A 26739-nucleotide genomic window follows, 5' to 3' on the forward strand; every position below is an offset into this window, starting at 1 on the left:
TGAACAAGACTTTTTTCTTATTTGTGCATGTTCAGACAAATAATACAGGATAACAACTATTTACATAGCATTTACATTGTATTGAGTATTAAGGTAATGTGGAGATTATTTACAGTATAATCCCCAGGATGATACATACATATCCAGGAGGATAGACATAGGTTATATGCAAATGCTACATTGTTTTACAGCAGAGACTTCAGCATCCGCAGATGTTGGTATCTGCAGGAAGTCCTGGAACCAATCCCACAGATACTAAGGGACGACCATAGTAGTTTTAGATTTTGCATTTAGATCTACAGTCCATTTTTAGCTACTGTTTGTTTATGGCATGAAATAGGAATTGAGGATTGTTTTGATTTGTTTTATATATGGATATTCATTTGTTCCTCAACTATTGGTTGAAAAGACTATCCTTTTTCATTGAAATCCCATTGCATTTTTGTTGCAAGTCAGTTAACCTATGTGTGAGTCTGGTTTTCGACTCTTCACTGTGTTCTAACACATATCTAATAGACTCTGAAATACGTACCCTTTCACGGGTCCATACTGTTTTGGTAACTGTGGCTTTATATTAATTCTTAGATATTATGAATCCTCTGGTTTTGATTTTCTTTTTCAGAATTGCTTTGGCTTTTCTTATTTCCTTTCTTTATCATCTAAATTTTAGAATCAGGCTGTCAATTTCCTTAAAAAAGAATTTGGGATTTTTTATAATGGTTTTTTAAATTAACTTTAAATGTACAGAAAAGTAATATTCTCCATATATTCCTCACTCTAACGTTCTTCTATTGTTAACTTTTTTTTTTTTTTTTTTTTTTTGAGACGGAGTCTCGCTCAGTCACCAAGCTGGAGTGCAGTGGCACAATCTAAGCTCACTGCAACCTCCACCACCCAGATTCAAGCGATTCTCCTGGGACTAAAGGTGCCCACCACCATGCCCAGTTAATTTTTTGTATTTTAGTAGAGACGGGATTTCACCACGTTGGCCAGGATGGTCTCAATCTCTTAACCTTGTGATCCGCCCTCCTCGGGCTCCCAAAGTGCTGGGATTACAGGCATGAGCCACCATGCCCAGCCTAATGTTAACATCTTATATAATCATTGTACATTAATATATAATATAATATAGTACATTCTTATATCATCATAGTATATTTTTCTGATGTTATATTCCTCATTCTAACACTCTTCTAATGTTAACATCTTATATAATCATAGTACAATTTTTAAACCAGGAAACTAGCATTGGTACGATACCATTAACTAAAGAACTTACATGAATTTCATCAGTTTTTCTATCAATGTATTACTTTTTCTGTTTTAGGATCTTATTTCACATTGCATTTAATTGTTACTTCTCCTTAGACTGAAATTTTGATTACATTTCATTGGATATATAAATCCATTTCAGAAGAACTAACATGTAATATTGAGTCTTCTAACCCATCAACACAGTATCTCCATTTATTTGTCTTCTTTGGTTACTTTCAGTAGTGTTTAACAGTTTTCAGCTTAAAGAACCTGCACATTATTAGATTTATACCTCAGTATTTCTTTGTGTGTGTGTTATGCTAAATGGTACTTTTTAAATATTAGAATTCCAGTTGTTCATTGCTAGTATATGGAGATACAATTGATCATTTGATGTTGACCTTGATTCCCATGACTTTGTTAAACTCTTTTCTTAGTTTTAGGAGCATTTTTATAGATATTTTTAGAAATTATCTGTATAATAAGGCATGTTATCTGAATAAAAACGTGTTTTTCTTCTGTACTAAGGTGTAATGCCTTTTATTTCTTTTTTGTGCCACTTTGCACTTCTTTTTTTTTGTCGAGACAAAGTTTCATTCTGTCACCAGGCTGGAGTGCAGTGCCACGATCTTGGCTCACCGCAACCGCCGCCTCCCAGGTTCAAGTGATTTTCCTGCCTCAGCCTCCCGAGCAGCTGGGACTACAGGCGTGCACCACCATGCCCGGCTAATTTTTGCATTTTTAGTAGAGACAGGGTTTCGCCATGTTGGCCAGGATGATCTTGATCTCTTGACCTCATAATCCACCCGCCTCGGCCTCCCGAAGTGCTGGGATTACAGGTGTGAGCCACCGCACCCGGTCCTTTTTGCACTTGTAGTACAGTGTTAGATAGCTGTCATAAGAGAGGGCATCCTTGCCTTATTTTAAATTTTGGAGGAAAAGCATTTCATTCACCATTAAATACTATGGTAGGTCCTAGGACAGGAGTATCCAATCTTTTGGCTTCCCTGGGCCACATTGGAAGAAGAATAGTCTTGGGCCACACATAAAATACACTAACAATAGCTGATGAGCTTTAAATAATAATTTTTAAAAAGCAAAAAAAAGTCTTAATATTTTTTTTAAAAGTTTGCAAATTTGTGTTGGGCCTAATTCAGAACTATCCTGGGCTACAGGTTGGACAAGCTTCTTCTAGGGTTTTTGTAGATATTCTTTGTAATGTTGAAGGAGTTCTTTTCTGTTGACTTAGTTTACTGAGATTTTTAATCATGAATCAATATTAAATTTTGTCAACTTATATGCTGCTATTGAGATGATCTTGTGCTTTTTCTTTACTCTGTTGATAAGTAAATTGCATCGATTTGATTTTTTTGAATGTTGAACTAGAATTGCATTTCTTAGATAAAAATTACTTGGTCATGATGTGTTATCTATTTTATATCTTGCCTCGATTCAGTTTGCCAGTATTTTGTAGAAAGTTGTGTTTCTGTGTTTATGAAGGATATTGGCTTATAGTTTTCAGGTTTTTGTGTGGTCTTAATATCAGGGTAATGCTGAATTAGGAATGTTCTCTCCTGTATGTTGGAAAGTTCATGTAATGTAGGTTTGTTTTCTCCCTTCCCTTCTCCCTTCTCCCTTCTCCCTTCTCCCTTCTTTTTTTGATGGAGTCTCACTCTGTTGCCAGGCTGGAGTGCAGTAGCACGATCTCAGCTCACTGCAACCTCCACTTTCCGGGTTCAAGCGATTCTCCTGCCTCACCCTCCCGAGTAGCTGGGACTACAGGTGCGCGCCACTACACCCAGCTAATTTTTGTATTTTTAGTAGAGACGGGTTTTCACTGTGTTAGCCAGAATGGTCTTGATCTCTTGACCTTGTGATCCGCCCGCCTCAGCCTCCCAAAGTGCTGGGATTACAGGCATGAGCCACTGCACCCAGCCAGTGTTATTTCTTTCTTAAATGGTTAGTAGATAATTCTGTTCCACCAGTGAAATCATTTAAGCTTGGGATTTTCTTTGTGCGAAGATTTTAAATCACAAATCAAATTTTAACTGTGTGTAGGACTATTTCAGTTTGAGTGAGCTTTGGCAGATTGTGTCACATCTAGCAGACTGTCAAAGAATGTGTCCATTTCTCCTAGCTGCTAAATTTATGAGCATAAAGTTGCTTGTAATACTCCCTTATCAGTCTTTTATGTATAAAGGATATGCAGTGATGTCCACATTGTCCACATTTTAGTTCCTTGTATTTTTGACTTTTCCCTTTTTATCACGGTCACTCTGTGTAGGGTTTTATCCATTTTACAAACTTTTTGAGGCACCAGCTTCAGTTTTATTAGGGTTTTTTTGCTACATTCTGTTTTCTATCTCATTAATTTTTACTTTATTATCCTTCATTTTACTTATTCTGGATTTAATTTATTCTTTTTCTAGTGTCTCAAAGTGGATTATTGATGTGAAACATTTCCATTCAAAATAAACATGTAATGCTATAAATTTTCCTCCAAATACTGCTTTAACTGCAGCCTGTGGATTATAATATGTTTTCATTTCTAATCAATTCAAAATATTTTATAATTTCTCTTGTTACTACTTATTTCACCACTGGCTTATTTTAGAAGTATGTTGTTTAATTTCAAACTATTTGAGGATTTGCCAGATGTCTTTCTGTTACTAATTTCTGGCTCAGCTGTGAATAGCACCCAGTGTCTACAGCTTCCAGGATTTGTGTGCCTAGTTCACACAGCCTCTAGCAATGTGTAAAAGCTGCATTTCTAGCTGACACTCCTGTCTGATAGCTTCATCTTCTTCCCTTCTCTGCCATGGGTGAGCTAGCATTCACATTCTGTCTGTCCTTGGAGGTGCTTGTCTTTCCTACAATTTTGGGCTAGTCGATAATCTCACTCTGTGAGATTATGGGTTCAAGAAAAGTTGTGAATTATTATAATTATTCTTTTGTTGCACTACATTACTGTAATATAATGCAACAAAAGAATAATTACAATAATTTAGAACTTGTAAATTATTCTTTTGTTGATGGTAATGTAGGAGACATACTCTCTATAGCTTTCTTCAGACTAAGGTGATGCCAGAGTCTCACTACCATGTATTTTAAGCTATAATTTAGGTAGCATTTTAAAGTTCTAGCCATAGAGGCCGAATGAGAGAGGTTGATGGCTTTACATATTAACATGCATATTAAGGCTTTGTTGCAGGGCAGAACCACAATTTCAGTCTCTTGAACATGGAGTAGGCCTACTGTTTTGCAGTAGTAACATTTTATTTTATTAACTACAGTAACATTCTAAATCTGCAGAAAGTAACAGGAGTGAGTTCCTGTACATGCATTCACCCCTGCCTTCTTTCCTAATTTAAGTTGTTGGGACATTTTGTGCCTTGTGGGGATGATTTCAGAAGGCTGAGGCCTGGGTTTATTCTTTGGACTAAAACAAGTCACTGCTTGGTAGTACAGTAGTATATCTATATGAAAAGCTCAGCTTCAGTGCAACTCCTATCTGATTGTCTGATCATGGAACAGCCTGTAATTAGGTACTTCATGACAGCCTAGTGATTGTTAAATGAACAGAATCCAGAGAAACCATCTGTTGTACAAGGCTGTGGCTGGTAATTGACAAAGGTATGTGACTGTAGACATTCAATATGGAAGTCATCTTTTTAGGTATTTTCCATTGCTAATTTAAAGCTTAAACTTTTAAAGTAAAATAAACTAGTTTATGGAAATGATTCTAAAATACTTGTTTAAGGAACTTGAACTGTATAATTTTTTTCTTGTTAGGAATTTAACTTTATTTATTTTCTTTTTCAGAAAATTCTTCCAGGAGGAAATACATCATTTGATGTAGTTTTTCTTGCAAGAGTAGTAGGAAATGTAGAAAATACTTTATTTATTAATACATCTAATCATGGGGTATTTACTTACCAGGTAAGAACCAGAATTAAAACTTATTTTATATAATATAATCATTTTCTGTGTCTTATCATATGACAGCCTTTTAAGAACTTGCTTCAGGAACTCAGAGGATAATAGCAAACGTAGGAGTTTAGACTTAGAGCATTTTTATACTTACGGTGAATATCTCTGTTCAAATCAGACTGAACAGGTGATTTTAAAGCAACAGTTAAAATGTTAATGTAAGATTGATTGACAAAAGCGTGTTGAAAAATCAGTTGCTGGAGAGGATGTGGAGAAATAGGAATACTCTTACACAGTTGGTGGGAATGTAAATCAGTTCAACCATTGTCGAAGACAGTGTGGCGATTTCTCAAGGATCTAGAAATAGGAATTCCATTTGACCCAGCAATGCCATTACTGGATATATACCCAAAGAACTCTAAATCGTTCTACTATAAAGACACATGTACACGTATGTTCATTGCAGCCCTGTTTACAATCACAAAGACCTGGAACCAACCCAAATGACCATCAATGATAGACTGGACAAAGAAATTGTGGCACATATACACCATGGAATACTATGCAGCCATAAAAAACGATGAGTTCATGTCCTTTGTAGGGACATGGATGAATCCTGAAACCATCATTCTCAGCAAACTGACACAAGAACAGAAAACCAAACACCACATGTTCTCACTCATAGACAGGTGCTGAACAATGAGAACACATGGACTCAAGGAGAGGAGCATCACACACTGGGGGTAGTTGTGGGGGGATAGGGGAGGGACAGCAGATGGTGGGAAGGGTGGGGAGGGATAACATGGGGAGAAATGCTGGATATAATGTACACCTATGCAACAACCTGCATGACCTGCACGTGTACCCCAGAACCTAAAGTAAAATAAAATTTAAAAAAAAAAATTTTGTTTAATTTTTGCTTTTACACACTTATGAAGCATACTTGATAATAGTGTCAAGATTAAAATATTTATGCTTACTTTTCTTCAGTAAGTATATTGTTTACTTTATTGATAAACTTATTTTTACATAGAATTTTGGTTTAGGTCATTAAAGAAAGTTAATGTTTATAGGAGTCACATAGTAAATCTTTTTGTATATCAGCCATTATTCTGTTTGTGAATCAAAATTTTTATATGTCAGGATTATTAAGCCTGGGCATGGTAGTTCACACTTGTAATCCCAGCACTTTGAGAGGCCAAGGTGGGAGGATCACTTGAAGCCAGGAGTTCAAGACCAGTCTGAGCAACAAAGCAAAACCTCATCTCTACAAAAAACATTTTTTAAAAATTAAGTGGGCACAGTGATGAGCACTTGCAGTCTCAGCTATTTGGGAGGCTGAAGTGGGAGAATCACTTGAGCCCAAGAGTTCAAGGCCACAAAGAACTATGATTACACCACTATACTCCACCCTGGGTGACAGATCAAGACCACATCTCTAAAAGAGGAAAAAGAAAGATTATTAAGAATAATTGCTCTGCTGGGCATGGTGGCTCACACCTGTAATCCTAGCACTTTGGGAGGCCAAGGTGGGTGGATCACAAGGTCAGAAATTGAAGACCAGCCTGACCAACATGGTGAAACCCCATCTCTACTAAAAATAGAAAAATGAGCTGGGCATGGTAGCACATACCTGTAATCCCAGCTACTCGGGAGGCTGAGGCAGAGAACTGCTTAAACCCAGGAGGCGGAGGTTGCAGTGAGCCAAGATCATGCCAGTGCACGCCAGCCTAGGCAACAGAGTGAGACTCCATCTCAAATAAAAAATTAAAAAATTAAAATTTTTTAAAAATTAAGTAATTGCTCATATATGTCCAGCAGGTACTATACATGCATTTCTTGCCTATGTTATAGATACAATTATTCTTGAAGTTCTAAAAGGTTAAATAATTTGCCCAAGTCATGCTACTAGTAAGTTGTTGAGGGGGACTCAAACTCATGTCTTTGCAGCTCTGAAGACCATAATCTTTACCACTGTGCTGTGCTGCCAGTGGAACTCGAGTGTTAGCTCTGACACATTACTTTACGGTTCCTGTGCTTTTTTTTTTTTTTTTTTTTTTTTTTTTTTTTTCCCCCCCTTTTTTTTTTTTTTTTTTTTTTTTTAACATTTCCTCCCCAGTACTCATTAACTGTGACACGTCATATAAAATAAGGGTCAGAGTCAGTGTTCCCTTTCAGTAAGGACCATGTCTTCTGCTTATGTACGGTAAGTCTTTATTGGCTGCTTAGTAGGCATTCAGTACACCATTGATGCTTGGTTCAGCAATTTTGAAGTGCTAGATAGATCATACCCATTTAGCATGCACTTGTTGAGTAAATGAAAAGACTATCATAAAAATGAAGGTCATTGCCCTATAGTGGCATCCCACAACAGACCTAGATGATGGCAGCCAATCTGGACAATATCAAAGGTCATGATCACGTTGTTCTCAAGGTGACCCCGGTGGCCAGCTGTGTTCTTTCTTTACCTCTCCACATCTAGTCTTTCACCAAGTCTTCTTCCTAAATATATCTCCAGTCTGTTTATTTCTTTCCTCCTTACTACCACTGCTGTCTTCCAAGCCACTCTCACTGGATTACACATTAGCTTTCTGAATGCCCTCCACTCTCCCCCAGCCCCTACGGCCATCTGTTATTTACTCTGTAGCTAGAGGGATTTTTTTTTTTTTTATCTTTCATTGGTATCCAATCTGTCTCCAATACTGTGATGTAAGTTTCTTGAGACCCAGTACATTATCTATTTTTTAACTGTTGAATTGTTCACTTTGTATATGTGCCTAGCACTTCATAGACACTTAACAAATGGCAATATATTAATAAAAATATTATTTGAATTACTGGCTTACCCTGCTTAGTCAACCTAGGGCCATCCTATGGGGGAATGACCTGGGGCTGGGCTTGGTGTTTGAGAGGCTGTCTGGGCCGTAGATTCATCTTCTGATGGTTGGGGTCGGGAAATCTTCTGACTCCCTATTTTCTTCTGTTGTCTGTTGCCTGACTTCTTGAAGGACAATTATTCAGTTTCTAATATATTAAAGAAATCATTCTAAATTCACATACTTAGTAAATCAAATATGTAGTCAAATCACGTACAGAAACGACATTTGTGGGTTTGTTTTAAATAAAGTGATTGTTAATATTTTTCCATGTAAATTAGATTTGCCAGTCTCCCTAGATCAGTCAATTATAACTATAAATGTTAATTGTAAAAGCAACTAAAATTTTATTTTTTCCTCCACTGAAACAGGTATTTGGTGTTGGAGTTCCAAATCCATATCGATTGAGGCCATTCCTTGGGGCTAGAGTCCCTGTGAATAGCAGTTTCTCACCTATAATAAACATCCACAATCCTCACAGTGAGCCTTTACAGGTGAGTTTATAATGGTGATTTTGAATAAGCTTCATTTTGGTGGGTATTAATGCTTAGCATGAAATCTCAGTTTGTTAGTTTCCAAGACTATTTAAAATAATAGGCTTTTATAGATGTATTGAAGAGGGGTATTACTTTTAGTACCACTTGCTGTAGTCTGATTTTGAAATACAGTAGTCTGGATTTTGAATTTTTAGAACCATTTTTAAAACAACTGTGGCTTCGCTGGTGTTATAGTTTAGGCAGCTCTGCATTTAATTAAAGAAGAGTTTTCAGCTACACAAGGCTGCTTTTTTTCTTGCCTATAAACACCTTCTGGCCCAACATCCATGTTTTTTAAAGCAGTTCAAATTTATTTCTGGAAATAATTTTTGGTGATGGCAGCTAAGAAATTAAAATCTAGGGAAAGGGTAATATAGGATCATGATTAAAAGCAAACCTATTTTTTATTTAAAAATTCAACTTCTTATCTTACCTAATCTTCTAGTAGTAATTGTTTTCAAGTGTGAAATTCTTCCTCACTAGCTCCTTGTCTCTTCCACAGTGGCAGTGGCTAGTGTCATTCCTTTAGAGGTTTTCTGAAATCTCTACCTTACATCCTAGGGACTTAGCTATGTGACATGTGCAGTCTCTGTGGCTTCTAGTTGTATTGTCTGTGTTAAGTGCTTTATAGAATAGTCCAGGGCTCCAAAGCTCTTTGGGACCAACACTGCAGGACTTAAAGCAGCTTGAAAATGACAGTAGAGGAAAAATGCTATATTTTGTGATAAGTATAGGGCTTTGGCAACTAAAATGGTTGTCGTCCCAGACCACCCTAGTATAAACATAAACAGTGGAAGGAGAAATGAGGAGGAACTAGAGGAAATGTTCAGAGTCTGAATAGTGAACTGCTTAGAAATTATAAGTGAAAGCAGCAACAACACTTGACAACAACTAGGTGAAGATAGCTACTGATAAAAATACTCTGCCCCAGTTTTAATTTTTGTAGCTGGATATCTTCATCACAGAAGAACTGCTCTTACGTCCTGCTTTTCAGGTGGAAAGTATTCCCTCTTGTCCTCAACATACTTCTGTCGTTTACATCCTCTTGATACTTTAGGTAATGGTATATTTTTCCTGTTTTGGCTGTTATTACAAATCTATATAGAAACTCAGAAATTCTTCCTGCTTTCTTTCCTTTTAAAAAAAAAAAAGAAAGACAGGGTCTCCCTCTGTCACTCAAGCTGGAGTGCAGTGGCACAATCATGGCTCACTGCAGCCTTGAACTCCTGGCCCCAAGTGATCCTCCTGCTTCAGCCTCCCAAAGTGTTGAGATTACAGACGTGAGCCACTATGCCTGGCCACTTACTCTGTCCTCTTACTCTGTTAGACCCTGATGCATGAGTTGCCCCACACTGCTGTAGAAGGGCTGTTACAGAGTGCCCCAAGGGTGTACTGTAACACCTCATTGTGTTGGCCAGACCACAAGGATGAAGCTTGCAGGACTCAGCAGATGTTGGTCAGTCTATAATTGCTGGAGTTGCCTTACAGTCTGTGTGTTTTCTTCTCAACCTTTGGAGTTATCAAGCTACCACCCAGCACAATGATCTGTTTGAATTCAATTCATCTAGTCTTTTTCCAGTTAAAACATTTTAATTCAAGATTTGCCACGCAGACTCTTCACCAGCACGCAAGAGAGCAAATGGAACACGAAAGTTGCTCTCTTAGAACCAAATATAGATTGTTTGCCTGGTGAAGACACTCTTAACCTCGTAGTCCAGTGTTATTCTGTGTCACTAGCCTTGTCAATATTACAGTAAGAAAATATTGTAAAGCAAGAAAATGCATATGATTTGTTCATTATACAATATAAACACATGTGAGTATGTTCAACTCAGGGAAAAAAAATGTTAACAATTCAAACATGAGTGAAGCAAAAACGTCCCTTTGAACTTCCTACTTCCCAGTCCAACTGTCCAGCAGAACTTTCTGTGATGATGCAGTAGTTCTTTTCTTGCTCTCTTCAAAACAGTAACTGCTAGCTATGTATGACTATTGATCTCTTGAATTCAGCTAGGGTGGCTGAAACTTTATTTCAACTAATTTAAATGTAAATAACCACATGTAGTTGATAGCCGTTGCATAGACAGCACAGCTGCAGTCCCAGCCCTTCCTCATGGATACCACTTTTGCCACCGTGTGTGTGTCAGTCAGACCTTTTTCTGTGTATATTGTTTACACAGAAAATATTCTGTATATAATGTTTGGCTTCTTTTTTTTCCTAAACTGTACTAAATTAGAACAAATAGCACTGGACTAAAAATAAAGAATGTGTCAGGTTCCTAGTTTTAATGTAATTGTTTCTTTGAATTTGTAATTTAGACTTTTTCTGTCTCCATTTGTTTATTCATCTTCCCTCTTATTAGTAGGCGACCTTTTAATCTTCTGTGGTTGTTTTTTGGTTTCTTTGTTTATTTTCCAGACCCCAGGCTGGAGTACAGTGGTGCATTCTTGGCTCACTGCAGCCTCAACCTCCCAGACTCAAACAATCCTCTCACCTTAGTCTCCTGAGTAGTTGGGACTACAGGTGCATGCCACCACATCTGGCTAATGGTTTTTATTTTTTGTAGAGACAGAGTCTCACTATGTTGGCCAGGCTGGTCTCCAACTCCTGGGCTCAAGTGATCCCCACTACCTTGGCTTCCCAAAGTGCTGGGATTACAGGCATGAGCCACTGTGCCCGATCTAGTCTTATGTTTTCAAGCATTGTTATGTTTATTTGCTTGATACCTGGAAAGATCGATGAAATAATAGGTGTAATGTTTTCTAGTTTTCCAGAAAAAGTTCTACAGTCATCCTATCAGCTAAGGTGTTATTATTAGTAGTACAATAAGTATTATGGACAAGCACTGTAATAAATCAGGAGGAAATAATACACAAGGAAAATCTATAGCCCATTCAGTCTTTGCTAAATGCATTACTTTTATGCCAACAACCCCCCAGTCCCTGTCACAAAACAAAAACAAAAAAAAAAACCTTTCAGCTTATACTGAAGAATTGCCATTTTTCTCTATGTCCTTTTTTATTCACTCCTGGAGAACTTTTGTGATGAAACAAGTGAAAGTTTTTCCCCATTCTTATACTTTACCCCAAATTTAATTGAGTTAATTAAATATATTTTCTTTTTAAGAGCTAGGGTTAGCTTACCTTTAAAGGAAGGTCTCCTGCCTTATGACCCATTTTGTTTCTATATATTTACCCAAAAGAAAGGAAAGCAGGTGTCCACACCAAGACTTGGGCTCATTATCCACAGCAGCTTTCCAATGCCCAGACATTGGAAATAACTCAAATGTTCATCAGTGTGTGGATTGAAAAACTGCGGTATAATCAAATAGAAGTTAACTATTAATGCATAAACAATGTGGTAGACCTCAAAATAATTACACTGAGCAAAAGTCAGACACAAGAGTATATACTGTATTATTCCATTTACATAAAACTCCAGAAAATATGAGCTAGTCTGAAGTGATAGAGAGCAAGCAAATCATTGGTTGCCTAGAAATAGGAAGAGACAGAGAAGGATTGATGGATTGTACAAGGCATGAGGAAACTTTTGGAGATAATGGATACATTTAATATCTTATTACAAGCAATGATTTTATGCCGGAACACATACATCAGGATTCATCAAATTGTATACTTTAAATATGTATTATTTATTGTACATCAATGATAACTCAAGCTGTTTTTAAAAAGCCATAAGCATAGGCATAAACCACAGAAACATTAGTACCTGTGATTTTGCTGCTAGTAGGAAGTAAATATTTTCATGTTCCATTAGAGTTGTTGTGTGTATCTCAAAATAATATTTACATTCTTCACCATTTCACAAGTATGGTAGTTATTTGATCCACTGCTGGATCTTGTTATAAATGTATGCATAAAGAAACACTTTATGTTACTATAAGAAATAAAAAATTCGTGTTTCTAAAACTTGGTAATTTTTTTAAATGATTCCCTTTGGAAAAAGAAAAATAAGTGTCCCATTACTTTCTAAAATCTGGTCTCTGGAGCAGCTATTATACTTAGACTGTATCTAAGTTAAATTTTCAACTACCTTATTTTAATTAAAAATACCACCATTGCTTACACTTACAGGGCACTGAATTTAGTGATATACATATCCTACATTTATATCTTTAAAAGTTTTTAAATTTTTTTGTGATAAACAGTTAGGATGTCAGAATTATTTCTCTGTAATAGCAAAACACCTGCTTTGAGAATATGACTTTGAACTTAACCATCATGTGCTCTTTTGCCCCAGGTTGTAGAAATGTACTCTAGTGGAGGAGACCTTCACCTAGAACTCCCAACGGGTCAACAAGGAGGTACCAGAAAACTGTGGGTGAGTTGCAACCTAGTTTTCTCTGTGTGTGCTCCCATGAAACCAATTATTCTTAAATTGGAAAATACTTAACTCCTTATAGGCTGAACAAATATGGATGACTTGTCTTTTAATCATTGTCTTAATGTGAATTTATGTCAAGTACATGTGAGAATTGGAGGAGTGAGTGAGGAAAGAATATAAGTAGTAATTTTTGTAAAGGGCAGTGAATAAAATTGGTGGGAGTTCTACCCCGCTACATGGAAAGAAAGTAACTTCAGCTGTTCTTTCTCAGAATTATGTTGATAAAGTTGTCTCTGAATCTAATAATTTATGATATGGTTTACACATAAAAAAGAAATCTTAAGGATTAAGAAAAAGTAGGAAGAATCCATTATGTTTTTGAAGGTAAGCAATTGAATGTTCAGGTTCACTGTTGGTAAAGGAGATGGGATTTGCAGAGGGAACCTAGTCAGGCACCTGTGATGATTATAAAATTTTTAATTCTAGGCAGGGTACGGTGCCGGTGGCTCACGCCTGTAATCCCAGCACTTTGGGAGGCCAAGGTGGGAAGATCATCTGAGGTCAGGAGTTTGAGACCAGCCTGACCAACATGGTGAAACTCTATCTCTACTAAAAATACAAAATTAGCTGGGCTTGATGGCACATGCCTGTAATCCCAGCTACTTGAGAGGCTGAGGCAGGAGAATTGCTTGAACCTGGGAGGCAGAGGTTGCAGTGAGCCAAGATCATGCCATTGCACTCCAGCCTGAGCAATAAGAACAAAACTCTGTCTCAAAAAAAAAAAAGAGAAAGAAAATGTTTATTTCTTGAAGGTGATCTGTATTCACCTTCAATATTGTTGAATATTTAACAATATTTACCAAATTAAAGAATAATGTAAGAGAACCTTATTTGTAGAGGTTCTTGCCATGTGAGAGTTTTAAAAATGTTTACCATGCTTTAATCCAGGAGGGGCGAAGGCAGTTGTGGTCAATTCAGTTCTGTACCCAGGTCACTCAGATCACTGCTCATCTGTAATTTAGAGGAACACAAACTTCACCACCAAGAATAAGTTTTGAGGATCAGAGTTTCTTTATTAACCGATATTATACACACACGGCCTCTTGATTCTGTTTTCTGACCAGTCTTGACCAGGGAAGAGATGTGGAGATTACATTTTTAGGATGTTAGTATGAACATTTAGAAACAACAAGCCAATAATTTGGTTAATTCCTGGAATACAGAAACACACTAGCAAAAAGAAATATGCAATGGACAGTTCATTTATATCTTTTCATAAAAATGTTTCACCTTGAAATTATAGTGGTTGTGGACACAGGGAGGGGAGCATCACTCTCTGGGGTCTGTTGGGGGGACTAGGGGAGGGAAAGTGAGGGGGTAGGGAGTTGGGTAGCGATAGCATGGGGAGAAATGCCAGATATAGGTGACGGGGATGGAGGCAGCAAACCACATTGCCATGTATGTACCTATGCAACAGTCCTGCATGTTCTGCACATGTAACCCAGAACCTAAAGTGCAATAAAATATATTTAAAAAAAAAAAAATTATGGTGGTTGATGCAAAAATCATCTATAAAACAATGAGGATTAAATTCAGACTATTAAATCTGTGCGTATTGTGATTCTAGATAGAAAAACTAAAAACTTCCTGTCAAATGTAATTGGTATCTAATAAATAAATGTAAAAGAATTCAGATTTCTAAATAGTCAAGAATGATAACAGAATAGCGTCACGTTTTTGTAGTCCTAGTGGCTGCAAAAAAAAGATACAGTAATTCTTATTCCTACAAACCTAGACTGAGGAAAAAGCCAATGGGCTGTGATCTCACCTCCAGCCCCATTTTGGTGTACATGAAAAAGCCCCGTAGACCAAGTCAAATCCCTAGAGTTGGGGAGTGGATGGTCCATCCCTCCAATCCTAAGAGAGTTTCAGTCACCCATTTTCTACTTTGGGACTAAAAGGGGAGTAGGAATAAGTGAAGGCCGCTAAGCTCTAGAACACAGGGATCTCCTAAAATAAGCTGAAAGATTTGTGCAGAGAAGAAATTCCAGCAGTCCCCAGCGAGCCATATTGTTCTCAAACCAGGAAAGAGATAATACCTCAAAATTTTTTTTCCAGTAAGTCTTCCTTTTAGTGTGTAAGTGTTCTCTCATTATAGGACTGAAAATGTGTGCTGTCTTACACAAATGCAGTTGGTAAACCATGGATTAGCTTGAGAAGCTTTGCGTTGTTAGGTTTCAATGAAAGAGGGTCTAAGCCTTGCTGGTTATCATTTATGGAGATTCTTGTGGACTCCTAGAAAAGTATTTTCCTCTGATGGTGACATTTCTGTTGGTTAAATCTCAACACTGAGTTATATACCCAAGCACCACTAACTAGCATGTTAAAAAATAACTGATTTTGTAGATTAGTTTTACCTTTTAATGATGATTTTATAACTGACAATTTGTTTTCAGATTATTTGACTTCTTTTAGTTTGCCCACTTTACATTTCATGTTTCATCAATTCTAAACAGCACATTTTTCACATTTTAAAGTTATCCAGAATTGGAATGTGTGTTATATATTGGTTTAATTACAATGCATTTCTTTTTTAAAGGTATATAAAATACCCATCTTTCTGTCAGTGTCATTTAATTCAATAAAATATGGTGGTTTTGCCACATTACAAAAGCTGTGCTATATTATGATCTGTTAACTTGTCAGGAAATTCCTCCTTATGAAACCAAGGGAGTGATGAGAGCCAGTTTTTCTTCTAGAGAAGCGGATAATCACACAGCCTTCATAAGAATAAAGACTAATGCTTCAGACAGCACAGAGTTTATCATCCTTCCTGTTGAGGTTGAAGTTACAACAGGTTAGTGGAAAACTGATAAAATTGAAAGTTGTTTTGTTTTCAGTATAGCTTACTCTGGCAAAGTGAAGAATAATTGTTGACTTTTCTTTTTTCCAAGCTCCTGGAATTTATTCCTCAACTGAAATGTTAGATTTTGGTACACTAAGAACACAAGGTAAAAAATCTTTTAAAAGAGTCTTTATAGAGTTTTTTTTTTTTTTAATCCCTGTATTCAGTGCTGAATGACTCTACTATACTTTGTAATTCAGCTTTAAACATGATTTCTCAGTGGGTTGCATGATCTCGTAGAAATCTCCTTTTCAGACTCAGCACCTTTACAAGTTTATACCCCATACCTCTGAGGGGTGGGCAGCGTTGCTTACCAGGTTGACAAAAAAGGCCATGGGATAATTGAAGTTATCTAAATGGACAATTGAGACAGAAAGTAGTTTTCTAGTTTCTTAATCCAGTTGTCCATCCATTCAGTTATCCTGACTCTTTTTGTTTTGTAATAGTAAAATAAAATCAAAATATTTGCTTTTGGATTTTATTTAGATATGAGTTGTTAAGTTACATTATGACAAAATGTTAAAAGTTTATTGCAGCTGTTCAGAGAATTCAAATTCTAAAATTAAAAACCAAGTAAAGATTTTTGTTAAGGAAAAACTTAAGAGTACTTGTAATTTGGGATCTATATGGACTATATATAATAAAATATAATTGTTTAAGATTGAAGACCACATGTTTAAAAATTAGATTTGCTTTTAATATATTTTTACATTGTAAATTATTAATTGCTTCATTATGTTTTGCTGGAAAACTAAAAGATTAGTAGTGTCTGAGTTTACTAAAAAAAAATAATAATAATATTTTGAGGGCTTGGCATGATGGCTCATGCCTGTAATCCCAGCACATTGGGAGGTGGAGGTAGGCAGATCACTTGAGGCCAGGAGTTCAAGACCAGACTGGCCAACATGACGAGACCCCATCTCTACTTTAAAAAAAAAGTACAAAAGTCTGCTGGGCATAGTGGTACATGCCTGTAATCTCAGCTACTTGGAGCAGGGGGAAGGGGGTGGGTAGGGGACTGAGGTGGGAGGATCACTGGAACCCGGGAAGCAGAGGTTACAGTGAGCCAAGAATGTGCCAGTGTACTCCAGCCTGGATGACAGAGCAACACTCTGCCTCATCAAAAAAAAAAAATCTGGTTTAAGAGGGAACAGTTCTTAGAATAGACAGTGTCCTTAGGAGTAAAGCAATTACCACCTAATGTTTCTTTTTATTAATGTCATTGTATTTCACAAATTGATAGCTTCAATTTGATATAAGGTAAAGATTCTAACTTGGTTAAAAAGCACACCTTTTTAAGAAATATTTCTTTTCCTCAATTTTAACAGATCTACCAAAGGTTTTAAACCTTCATTTATTAAATTCAGGAACAAAAGATGTACCAATAACAGTAAGTTTTTACTTCTGTTCTTCCTAATTTTTGTAGTCTTTGTTCTTAAATGTATGACAAAGTTAAAAATAATTAACCCTTACTCTAAAAGATTTCTATTTTGTGATGACCTGGTGACACTTTGGTTCTAAGTGTGATGTCAGAAACCTGCTCTGTCCCAACCACCCAGATTTTAAGGATGAGAGAGAAATAGGCAATCTTCTCCAAGGTCAGTTTGAACCAAAGTTCGTGAGCTTCTTAAACAGGCACAGTCATATAAAAGGCCTGTGGATTCTGATAAATCTTAAAATCTGTGGGCCATGTGGAAATAAAAACAGGTTATAAGGATTTCATCAGATTTGGTTATAAGGGTTAAGGTATGGGCAGGAAAGAGGAAAAAGAGTCAGATGAGTTGAGAAGAAAATAAGCAAAAAAATATGGTAGGTAGTGGTAAAATGCCATTAACACTTGTCACAGGCTCCCTAACTAGCAGCTATTGAGCTACCCTAGACAGCACATTATAAACTGAAGCCCTGTCTCCCTCACACATACATACAGAATAAGTGACTTTTAGGCCATATAGTGGAATGGAGGTGCCATTAGATAGTTTTAGGCAAAAAAGGGATATCTAATTTTTGCCTTGGCCCACAATCTCTCCCTGATGAGGTCCCCAAGATATATATATATATAGGGAATCATTATATAGGAAAATAGAACATTTTTATTATAATTTATGCTGATGCCAGAAACTTCAGTGAACTGATAAAATGAGATCTTGTGGGTTTGAGATTTAAGGGACCTTTGTCCATCAATGACCAAACCCAGATTTTATCACCAGCTGGTGGAGTATACCAGAGAGAGGAGAATATACAAACCCCAGTGAGGACGCAAGAGATGGGCCTCCCAGGTAACCACATTCTGATGCGCAGTGACCTTCCTTACTAGTGGGATTGGGGGACGGACAGTTTCCTCATACCTGACCTAGCATTTCTCCTAATGTAATTTGGGGATTTGCTGGGAAGGTGCCTTTACTTAGCCTAAGCAAACCAGCCTAATTTTTTATATACAGTAAATGAACTGAAACATATCTTTTTCAATAAACATTTTATAGAAAAAATGAAATTGGCAATTAACCCTAAGAATCTGAATGAAAAACTAGTATTCAGTTCACTTATAACATGGAATTAAATAGTACCATGCTTGTGCTTTTCTTATTTACTAAGGAGTTTTTGGATACATTGTAAGTGAACATTTTTGCTCTTACTGGGTTAGGCACTATGCTAAAACTGTTATGTAATAAATGTACTACTTTATTTAATACAACAATCCTATAAGGTGCAGCGGTCCTAGTTTTCCAAATAGGAAAACTGAGAGCTTTTTTTTTTTAAGTGACTTATACAACTATAAAAAATGCAAAAGTAGGCCAGGCATGGTGGCGCATGCCTGTAATCCCAGCACTTTGGGAGGCTGAGGCAAGTGGATCACTTGAGGTCAGGAGTTCAAGACTAGCCTGGCCAACATGGCGAAACCTTGTCTGTACTAAAAATACAAAAATTAGCTGGGCATGGTGACACACACCTGTAGTATCAGCTACCGGAAAGCTGAGGCAGGAGAATTGCTTGAACCTCAGAGGTGGAAGTTGCAGTGAGCCAAGATTACACCGCTGCACTCCTGGGCAACAGAGCAAGACCCTGTCTCAAAAAAGTAAACGTTACAGGAAACATGAAAGTATATTAGATATATAATGCCACTTAGCAATCATATCTTTATGAATATATCATTTTAATTGCATAGTCAATATTTCTGTTAAAAACCTATATATCAGTATATCTGTATCTCTATTAATATAATACATTTGTACTTACCTATATGTGTGTCTTTTATAATATTGAAAGCCCAAACTGCCAGTGTTTTGGTAGTTTTGTCTTATTTACTCCTTCATTCACCCATTCAATAGATATTTAATGAACATCAGCTATATGTCAGCTGCTATGTATGCTAAGAACTGAGAATATAGCAGTGAATCAGACCACCAGGGTTCCCCACCCCATCAACCTCACTTTTAATCATGGCTTCCTGGAACTCCGGGAGATATTTAGATTTTATTCTAAGTATAATGGGAAATTGTTACAGGAATTTAAACAAGAGAGTGATATCATCTGATTTATGTGTTGTAAAAGGTCACTGTAGCTACTTTGTGGAGAGTGAACTACAGACATGGAAGGGCAGAAAGCAAAGGAGACCACTTGGGATCTGATTTAGCAGTCAGCCTGAGAAATGATGGTGATTTAGACTTCCCACCTTATCAGCTATGGGGTGAGCCCACCTACAGTGGAAATTGATTTTTAAGAGCACTTCCTAAGGTTCTTCCTGTGTGTTTCAGCATTTCTGCATAATTCACCAAGCTTAGAGACGATACATCTTTAGAAGGGTTCCTGCCTCCTTCTATTTCACAAACATAGAATTTTTAGAATTTCCTAAGCAGTGCTAGAAGCTGGAGATTTTTCTTTTTTCTTTTTTTTTTTTTTTTTTGTGCTGTGACTTGGATACGAACCGAGGTTGCTGCGGGCACAATTTTTTTTTTCATTCCCCTACAGGGAATGTATTCTCTTTCTAGATCTAGGATTACTAAAGCAAGCAGTTCCAAATATAAGTTCCTCACCTGCTAACGGACAGGATACAAGAGGTCCAAACTCTCCTAGTTTGTCTAAAATGCAACTTTGAGAAAATGGCTTTTTTCAACATTTACAAAACAGTAGTGCTATATAAATGATGGAATAAGTTTGCCTGAAATGTCTTCAAAGGAATGTTTGCATGAGGTTTCTTTTGGTAATTGACATATTGGAGTCAGAATATCAGCTTAACATATGCTTTAGTGAATTTGTAAACAAATTATTAAAAATACAATTGTTAAATGCTGAAAGATTATTTTCCTTGTTTGCTCAAATGCTTTTGTAAGCAGTTTTAGAATTTTCTGGACCCTTGAATCTCACTTGAGGGTTACTGAGCATTAGTTGGGTCTGAATGTCATGAGAAAAGCCTGGAACTATATTTAGAACATAGGTGAGTTTGCGAGCTGCCCTTCCTGGGAATCTTGCCATAGTGTTTCCACTTCTTGATTATCTTTTAAGTTAGCAATAGTTAGTCACTAATATAAAACAGGTTTTTTGTATAAATATGCTTACTACAAGGTGATGATTGTGTATTAGTTCTCATTTAAAGCCACAGAATGAGCCAGCTACTTCAGTGTTTTGTCTTGGGCTTGTTTGTTTGCTTCGTTTCTGTTTCCCTGGAAAACGGATCTTAACAGAAGTTTGTTATTACTTAACAAGTGACCGATTCAGACAGTTTGTATAAAACATGGGTTGTCAGTTGAATATTTATTTGCTATTACTGTAACATACTTTAAGGTAGCAGTACTAATGTAAAGTTTTTATCTGATGAGGGAAATCTTAAAGTGGTATGTTTCATATGAAAAAAATTTTCATCAACTATTTTAAGTTCGTACTACTTATAGTGGCTATATGTTAACCAACATCCTTGCTTAGCTATTTCTGGCTTGGTGTTGTACAGGCTAACACTCAAAAAATGTTGTGCTTGTTACTGATGAACTGCCACTTCTAGTCTTTAAGTATGTTGAAAAATGGTCAGGCCTTCATTGTTGCTGGATCATATTCAGTAGCCAGTGAAGAACTTCAGGAGCTGTATCTGTGGAAGTCCTCTGCAAACTACAGAGCTTCATGTGATCATGTCTCTAACAAAGCTTGGCCTCAAGATAAAAGTGGCTTATTTGCAGAGGAAAAAAAGCAAAATTAATTGAATCACAAAATGTTGTAGATGATAGGAATCTCAGAAAATAGTCTATCCCCTTAGGATTTTTTTTTTTTTTTTTTTTAAACAGAGTCTTGCTGTGTCTCCCAGGCTGGAGTGCAGTGGCGTGATCTTGGCTCACTGCAACCTCCACCTCCTGGGTTTAAGCAGTTCTTTACCTCAGCCTCCTGAATAGCTGGGATTACAGATGCCCGCCACCACACCTGGCTCATTTTTTTTTTAGTTTTTAGTAGAGACTGGGTTTCACCATCTTGGCCAGATCCACCCGCCTCAGCCTCCCAAAGTGCAGGGATTACAGGTGTGACCACTGTGGCTGGCCAGGATTTTTTTACAGGTGGGAAAAGTGAGCCCCAAAGTAGATGGGAAGCTGACTCAAGCTCACATCTCTAGTTAAATATCCTTTTGTTGCATAAAGTGATGCCACTGGATTGTCACATATACTTCTGTACTGATTTTCTTTTCTTTGGAATAAGTGTTAGTATGGGTAATACAGTACAGTAAAACCAAATGGAACTTTTCCCAGTTTGCAGTTTGTCTTACAATTCAGACTCTGCTTTGTTTTGTTATACACACACGCCTTTCAGTGAATGAAGAAATTTGTATTTTAAATGTTGCTAATAACAGCAAGCTCTTGGTAAGTAAAAGTATTATATGAACAAATCATTCCCAGTCCCAGCTAGAGATCCAAAAGCAAATGAGGAGGAGTTCTTAAAGAAGAAAAAGGAAGGAAGTTAAAAAGAGTTAAAATGCCAAGAGAGCCTGAGGCCCACAGAACTATCCTTAGGGCCTTCATTTCAGACCCTGTAAACAGCCCAGGACTAACCCACTAATGGAAAGGGAGCTGCTCCAGCAGTATCTTTGATCATTATTATATAATCAGATTCATTCCCTGTGATCCCACACACAGCACACAGGGATAGTTCTCTCTCTCTGCACACTCAAGTGCGAAATGCACCTTCAAGAGACTGCCCTTAAATGTTCTGTTGAGGCAGATTTTACCTTTATAAATGGGCTGAAAAGAGCAGACAGGGAGCCAGGGGAAAGAACATAGTGACTTGCTGGATCTGACTGTGCCCCTGTTAAGGGGCTTGCCTGATAAGTTTCACAGAAAAGGACAATGTTCTCTTCTCCAGGAAATGACAGGCTTTGACAAGTTTATAAAGCCATTCCAAATTCAATAAACATAACCCAAGAGGATTCAGACCAAGGTTAAGATTCAAAGCAGTTATAAAGGAAGATTTTTTTAAATCAAGAGTTGTATATAGTACCACGATTTTGTGATACATGCTTGCGCAACAGGATGTCAGATGAAGGGCCCTACACCGAGTCAGGAATCCTTGTTTCAGTCCGACCTGTTGATGCCTAGCTATTGAAACAGCATGTTGCACATTTCATTAGTAAAACAGAGAAGGAGGTTGGAATCTTTTAAGTCCCTTCCAATTGAAAGGGCTTTATGTCAGTGAGGAAATAAAAAATAACTGTACCTTAAACTGTATTTTTTAAAAGCATGCTCTCCAAGTACAAGCTTTTCCTGTTTGTTTTTATGTAAGCTTTCTGACTTCCACGCCGAACATCCCTGTGGTCTGCCTCACTGCTCAATCTCATAGTCAGCAGTGTAGCCCTCTCCCTGAACAGCAGCATGCCTCACTCACAGAGCCATGTCTAGAGAGAAAGAGAAAATGCCATTAGAAATGAATTGTGCAAAACCACCCTGGCACTCAGACACCAGCTCCAAGTTCATGTTTATTCTTCACCATCATATGGTTCAGATATTACCTCAGTATTGTGAATTTCTTTAAGAGGGATCCATAAGTCTTTTCCATGTTGCCTTCTCCAAATGAATTAGGTATTCATTTGGAAAGTAATTACCTTTTTTAAATGTTTTATGTACTCACAACCAATGTAGTTGGTCTTCAGGTACTTACATTTATAAATCTGTCATGCCTGTTTTCGTCTGGTCATTTTCTTTAGAAGAAAGATATTCTGATGACATTAATTTGAAGTTTTTCCAGTGAGGCCTACTCCATTTAAAAAGACAACATAAGTTAAACTTTTCAAATTTAGAGTCCACTTTACTTTTCCAGTATCCTTTCCAGTATAAGGCAACTGAACCATTAGACTGAAATAATGCTATGTGTGTATTTTTGTTCTCTTTGCAGAGTATTCGACCTACACCACAAAATGATGCTATAACGGTACATTTTAAACCAATTACATTAAAAGCATCAGAAAGTAAATACACCAAGGTTGCGAGCATTAGTTTTGATGGCAAGTATTCACCTTTTTCTCTCTGATAGAGTGATGTTATTTTGATAAACTAGAAAGCATCTATATTGACATCTTACTATAGAAATCCAAACTGTCCTACCATTAGAATTTATATTACTGCTTAGGTTGATTTTTTTTTTCTTTCCCCTGAAAACTGTCATGAACTCTTGATTGATTCATGAGAGAAAATACCATAACTTTATAAAGCTAAATCAGTATTAGCAATAGAAAAACATTAGCAAATACATTAGGATTAGAATCATTTCCATAATCTGGGCTAGACTTTTTACACATATATCTATTTTAATTCGCCTTAGTTATGAAGTTACTATATATTCAAAGTTCAGAAGCATGTTTGAATATGAGAGCAAAAATAAAAAGTATTGTTTGTAATATTTTCATATATTGGCTTTTATAGGCAAAGCAGATGGCCCTGCTTAAGCTAAAATAATAGACTCCATGGCAGAATTATCCAGTTAGCTATTATTTCTAATGTGTGTAGTATGCATTTTGATACAGTACTTGAAATGTTATAGTATAGAGCCAGACTATACCATTTTTATAGCATGTTTTTATTCAGTTTTGCCTACTTTAGTGTAGCGTTCATTGAATTTGCTGTCAAAACATTTTTAAAATAATGACTTAATGGCTGCTTAACCGTATATACAATTAAATGAGAACCAAACCTCTGAACAGGGCTTTTCTCATAGGCACTCATGCAAGTGAGTAGCTACTATAAAGCTTAAATTTTGGCTTTATGATAAAGCCACCTCTGCTCAGAGTCCACGTGGTAAAGCTCAGCTCAGATGAGAGTATTTGATCAATGAGTATAGGAAGGCACTGGCACATTTCACACAGTGTTTATGAGAGCATCTGTACCTGCTGTTCACTGTGGAGAGTTCTGTGGCGGGGAGGGTAGCCTCGGGGTTCATCCTGTGAGCTCAGTGATGATTTCTAAGGGATGAAAATCACAGGTAGCATGCTTCAAGATATAGTTGTCAAGAAATAGTATTATAGAAGATAATTAATGCCATAGTTATTTCCACATCTGTGGTAAAGTATCTTCTATGCTGCTGAGAGACCGTTTGTGCCCACCAGTGTATCAGAAGGTACATTGTCTTCCCTTACAGAGGAAGAGGCAGCTAATGGTCATTCCTGACCCCTGAGAACTTTTAGGGGTCAGGAACTTCACATACTTGCCAGAAAGTCCTCCACATGCTCTGCAAGGGTGAAGAGCTACTCTTCTCTAGCTCCAGTATTGACCACCCAGTGAATGTTTCCCTTCTCGAGATAAATGTGATATCATTAGTGTTGGTTCTTCTGAGATCTTAGGCTCTAAGATAATTGTTTCTTAGAGAAATATATAAAATTAAATACAACAGCAAAAGGGAAAGCATCTTTAAGAGCAAATGCTACCTTTCTTAAAAGTGGATTTTTAATATCATGTGAAAACCCCCACCATTCACCTCTCCTGCCACCATGCTAGATCCCCACACAAAATACCTCTGAGATTGCTGTGAAAATCCATCAGGAAGTGTGTTTTATTTAACTTTTAACATTGTTAAAATGCACCTTACATATGTATTAACTCTACAGTGTTCACTTATCAAACATCTTTCTCACCAAAAATCATTCTTCATGATTTTCAACTGAATTTTCTTGAGATTTTTGTCCACTTTATTTGCTAAAATATAACATATAACATATAAAAATTTTATATTTTATATAAAATATAAAATATAACATGTCATGAAATGCCTAAATGTGGCCCTTGTAATCAGTCTTAAATCAGAACATATAGTGAAAAATTGAAAGCACCAGAGATAGATAACGAGCAAGCAGCGAAATAAGAGACTGAATTGGGAATTTTTTAAATCTAACGCCTGTGCCTGCACGTAGTCAAACACTAGATGTCATACCATTTCCTTGTTCTTTTTTGTCTTGAGGTTGGGTGACACACATTTGCGGAATTCACATTTGAATTTTTCACATAAATGGAAGTGTTCCTAAAGTCTTTTAAAGAGGATAAACATAAACAGCTTCTTTATTTGCTTTGAAAAAAACCATCTAATGGGTATCTAGATTGGACCCAACTGAATCAATTTCTGTAATTCAAGATGGGATTTTTTTTTTTTTTTTTTTTTTTTTTGAGATGGAGCCCAGCCTGGAGTGCAGTGGCACAATCTCGGCTCACTGCAGCCTCCGCCTCCCAGGCTCAAACAATTCTCATGCCTCAGCCTCCTGAGTAGTTAAGATTACAGCCACCACACCTGGCTAATTTTTATATTTTTAATAGAAGTAGAGTTTTACCATGTTGGCCAGGCTGGTCTCGAATTCCTGACCTCAGGTGATCCACCCACCTCAGCCTCCCAAAGTGCTGGGATTACAGGCATGAGGCACTGCACCCAGCCAGGATTATCTAAAACGGCTACAAAATCTAAAGATTTTACTTCATCTGTGAGGACAATTTAATATGATGGCAGGAGGGGATTTATCTCTTCTTATACCGTGAGTTTCCTGGTTGGCTGATTTGAGAAGTAAGAGCTCTTAATTCTTGGCTTTTCTTATACCATGCTACTTTACTAGTGATACAGCAAGACTTTGGCCATACAAGAAATGTTACTTCTTACTCGGTTCAAGTGTAAATCAGCAGGGCTAAGTGGGGGGTAATTCTGCCTCCAAGGGGATATCTGGCATTGTCAAGAGGCATTTTTGGTAGTCACAGCCACAGGGATGCTACTGTCATCTAGCAAATAGTGTCTGGGTTGCTGCTAAACTTTCGCAAAACATCTCCTGCAGCAAAGAATTCATCTGGCCTGAAATGTTAACAGTGCCAAGGATGAGAAATTCTGCTGTAAGTAAAAGCCAAAGCCTGTGGCTACAGAAAAGCAGCTTAGATATGGTGTTTTGCCTCCTGAACTGTGCTCACCAGCTAGGCTAATTCATTATCTGCATATCTTATTATAGGAAAAATAAAACATTTTCCCCCTTTTGTATGAAAAATGTGATGTTTCATTTAAAATACTATAAAAGTATTCCGTTGGCCAATCTGGAAGCTCAACTTTTTTAAGATTTTGTTAATTTACATAAAGTGACTAATTCTTTTTGGTAGTAAAAGGTAACAGAGATTATTTTTTATGCTTCCTTTCAGCATCAAAGGCAAAAAAGCCATCTCAGTTTTCTGGGAAAATAACAGTTAAAGCAAAGGAAAAGAGTTATTCTAAACTTGAAATACCATATCAAGCAGAAGTTTTAGATGGGTGAGTTTCTTTTTAAAATAAGTTTTATAACTTTTTGCTAATCAGCAAATTACGTTTTCCTAGTAAATGACCTGCAGAAATACTAGCCGTGCTCACATAAACTTGATGGAATTATATTTGAAAAGAAGAGCCTCAGCTATAAAAGAGACAACCCCTTATATTTTG

General features: G+C 36.9%; 1 protein-coding gene across 6 annotated transcripts in view; it reads left to right on the plus strand.

Annotated features, from left to right (window-relative positions):
- The window catches only part of TMEM131 (transmembrane protein 131), a 238590-nt gene that overhangs the window by 151312 nt on the left and 60539 nt on the right, over positions 1 to 26739 (plus strand). For 5 of the 6 annotated variants that reach the window (XR_001823702.2, XM_017524072.2, XM_017524074.2 and 2 more), the window contains exons 6-13: positions 5077 to 5193; positions 8432 to 8554; positions 12858 to 12938; positions 15648 to 15798; positions 15896 to 15952; positions 17175 to 17236; positions 23206 to 23314; positions 26466 to 26574. Coding sequence is in view for 5 of the 6 variants with exons in the window: in XM_017524072.2 (XP_017379561.1) it covers positions 5077 to 5193; positions 8432 to 8554; positions 12858 to 12938; positions 15648 to 15798; positions 15896 to 15952; positions 17175 to 17236; positions 23206 to 23314; positions 26466 to 26574 (809 nt within the window). In the remaining variant the exon portion in view is untranslated. The remainder of the gene's footprint in view (positions 1 to 5076; positions 5194 to 8431; positions 8555 to 12857; positions 12939 to 15647; positions 15799 to 15895; positions 15953 to 17174; positions 17237 to 23205; positions 23315 to 26465; positions 26575 to 26739) is intronic. The other variant, XM_017524076.2, reaches the window with a different exon arrangement.

The sequence above is a fragment of the Cebus imitator genome, unplaced genomic scaffold, assembly GCF_001604975.1.
Source record: "Cebus imitator isolate Cc_AM_T3 unplaced genomic scaffold, Cebus_imitator-1.0 Scaffold31, whole genome shotgun sequence".
Taxonomy (NCBI): domain Eukaryota; kingdom Metazoa; phylum Chordata; class Mammalia; order Primates; family Cebidae; genus Cebus; species Cebus imitator.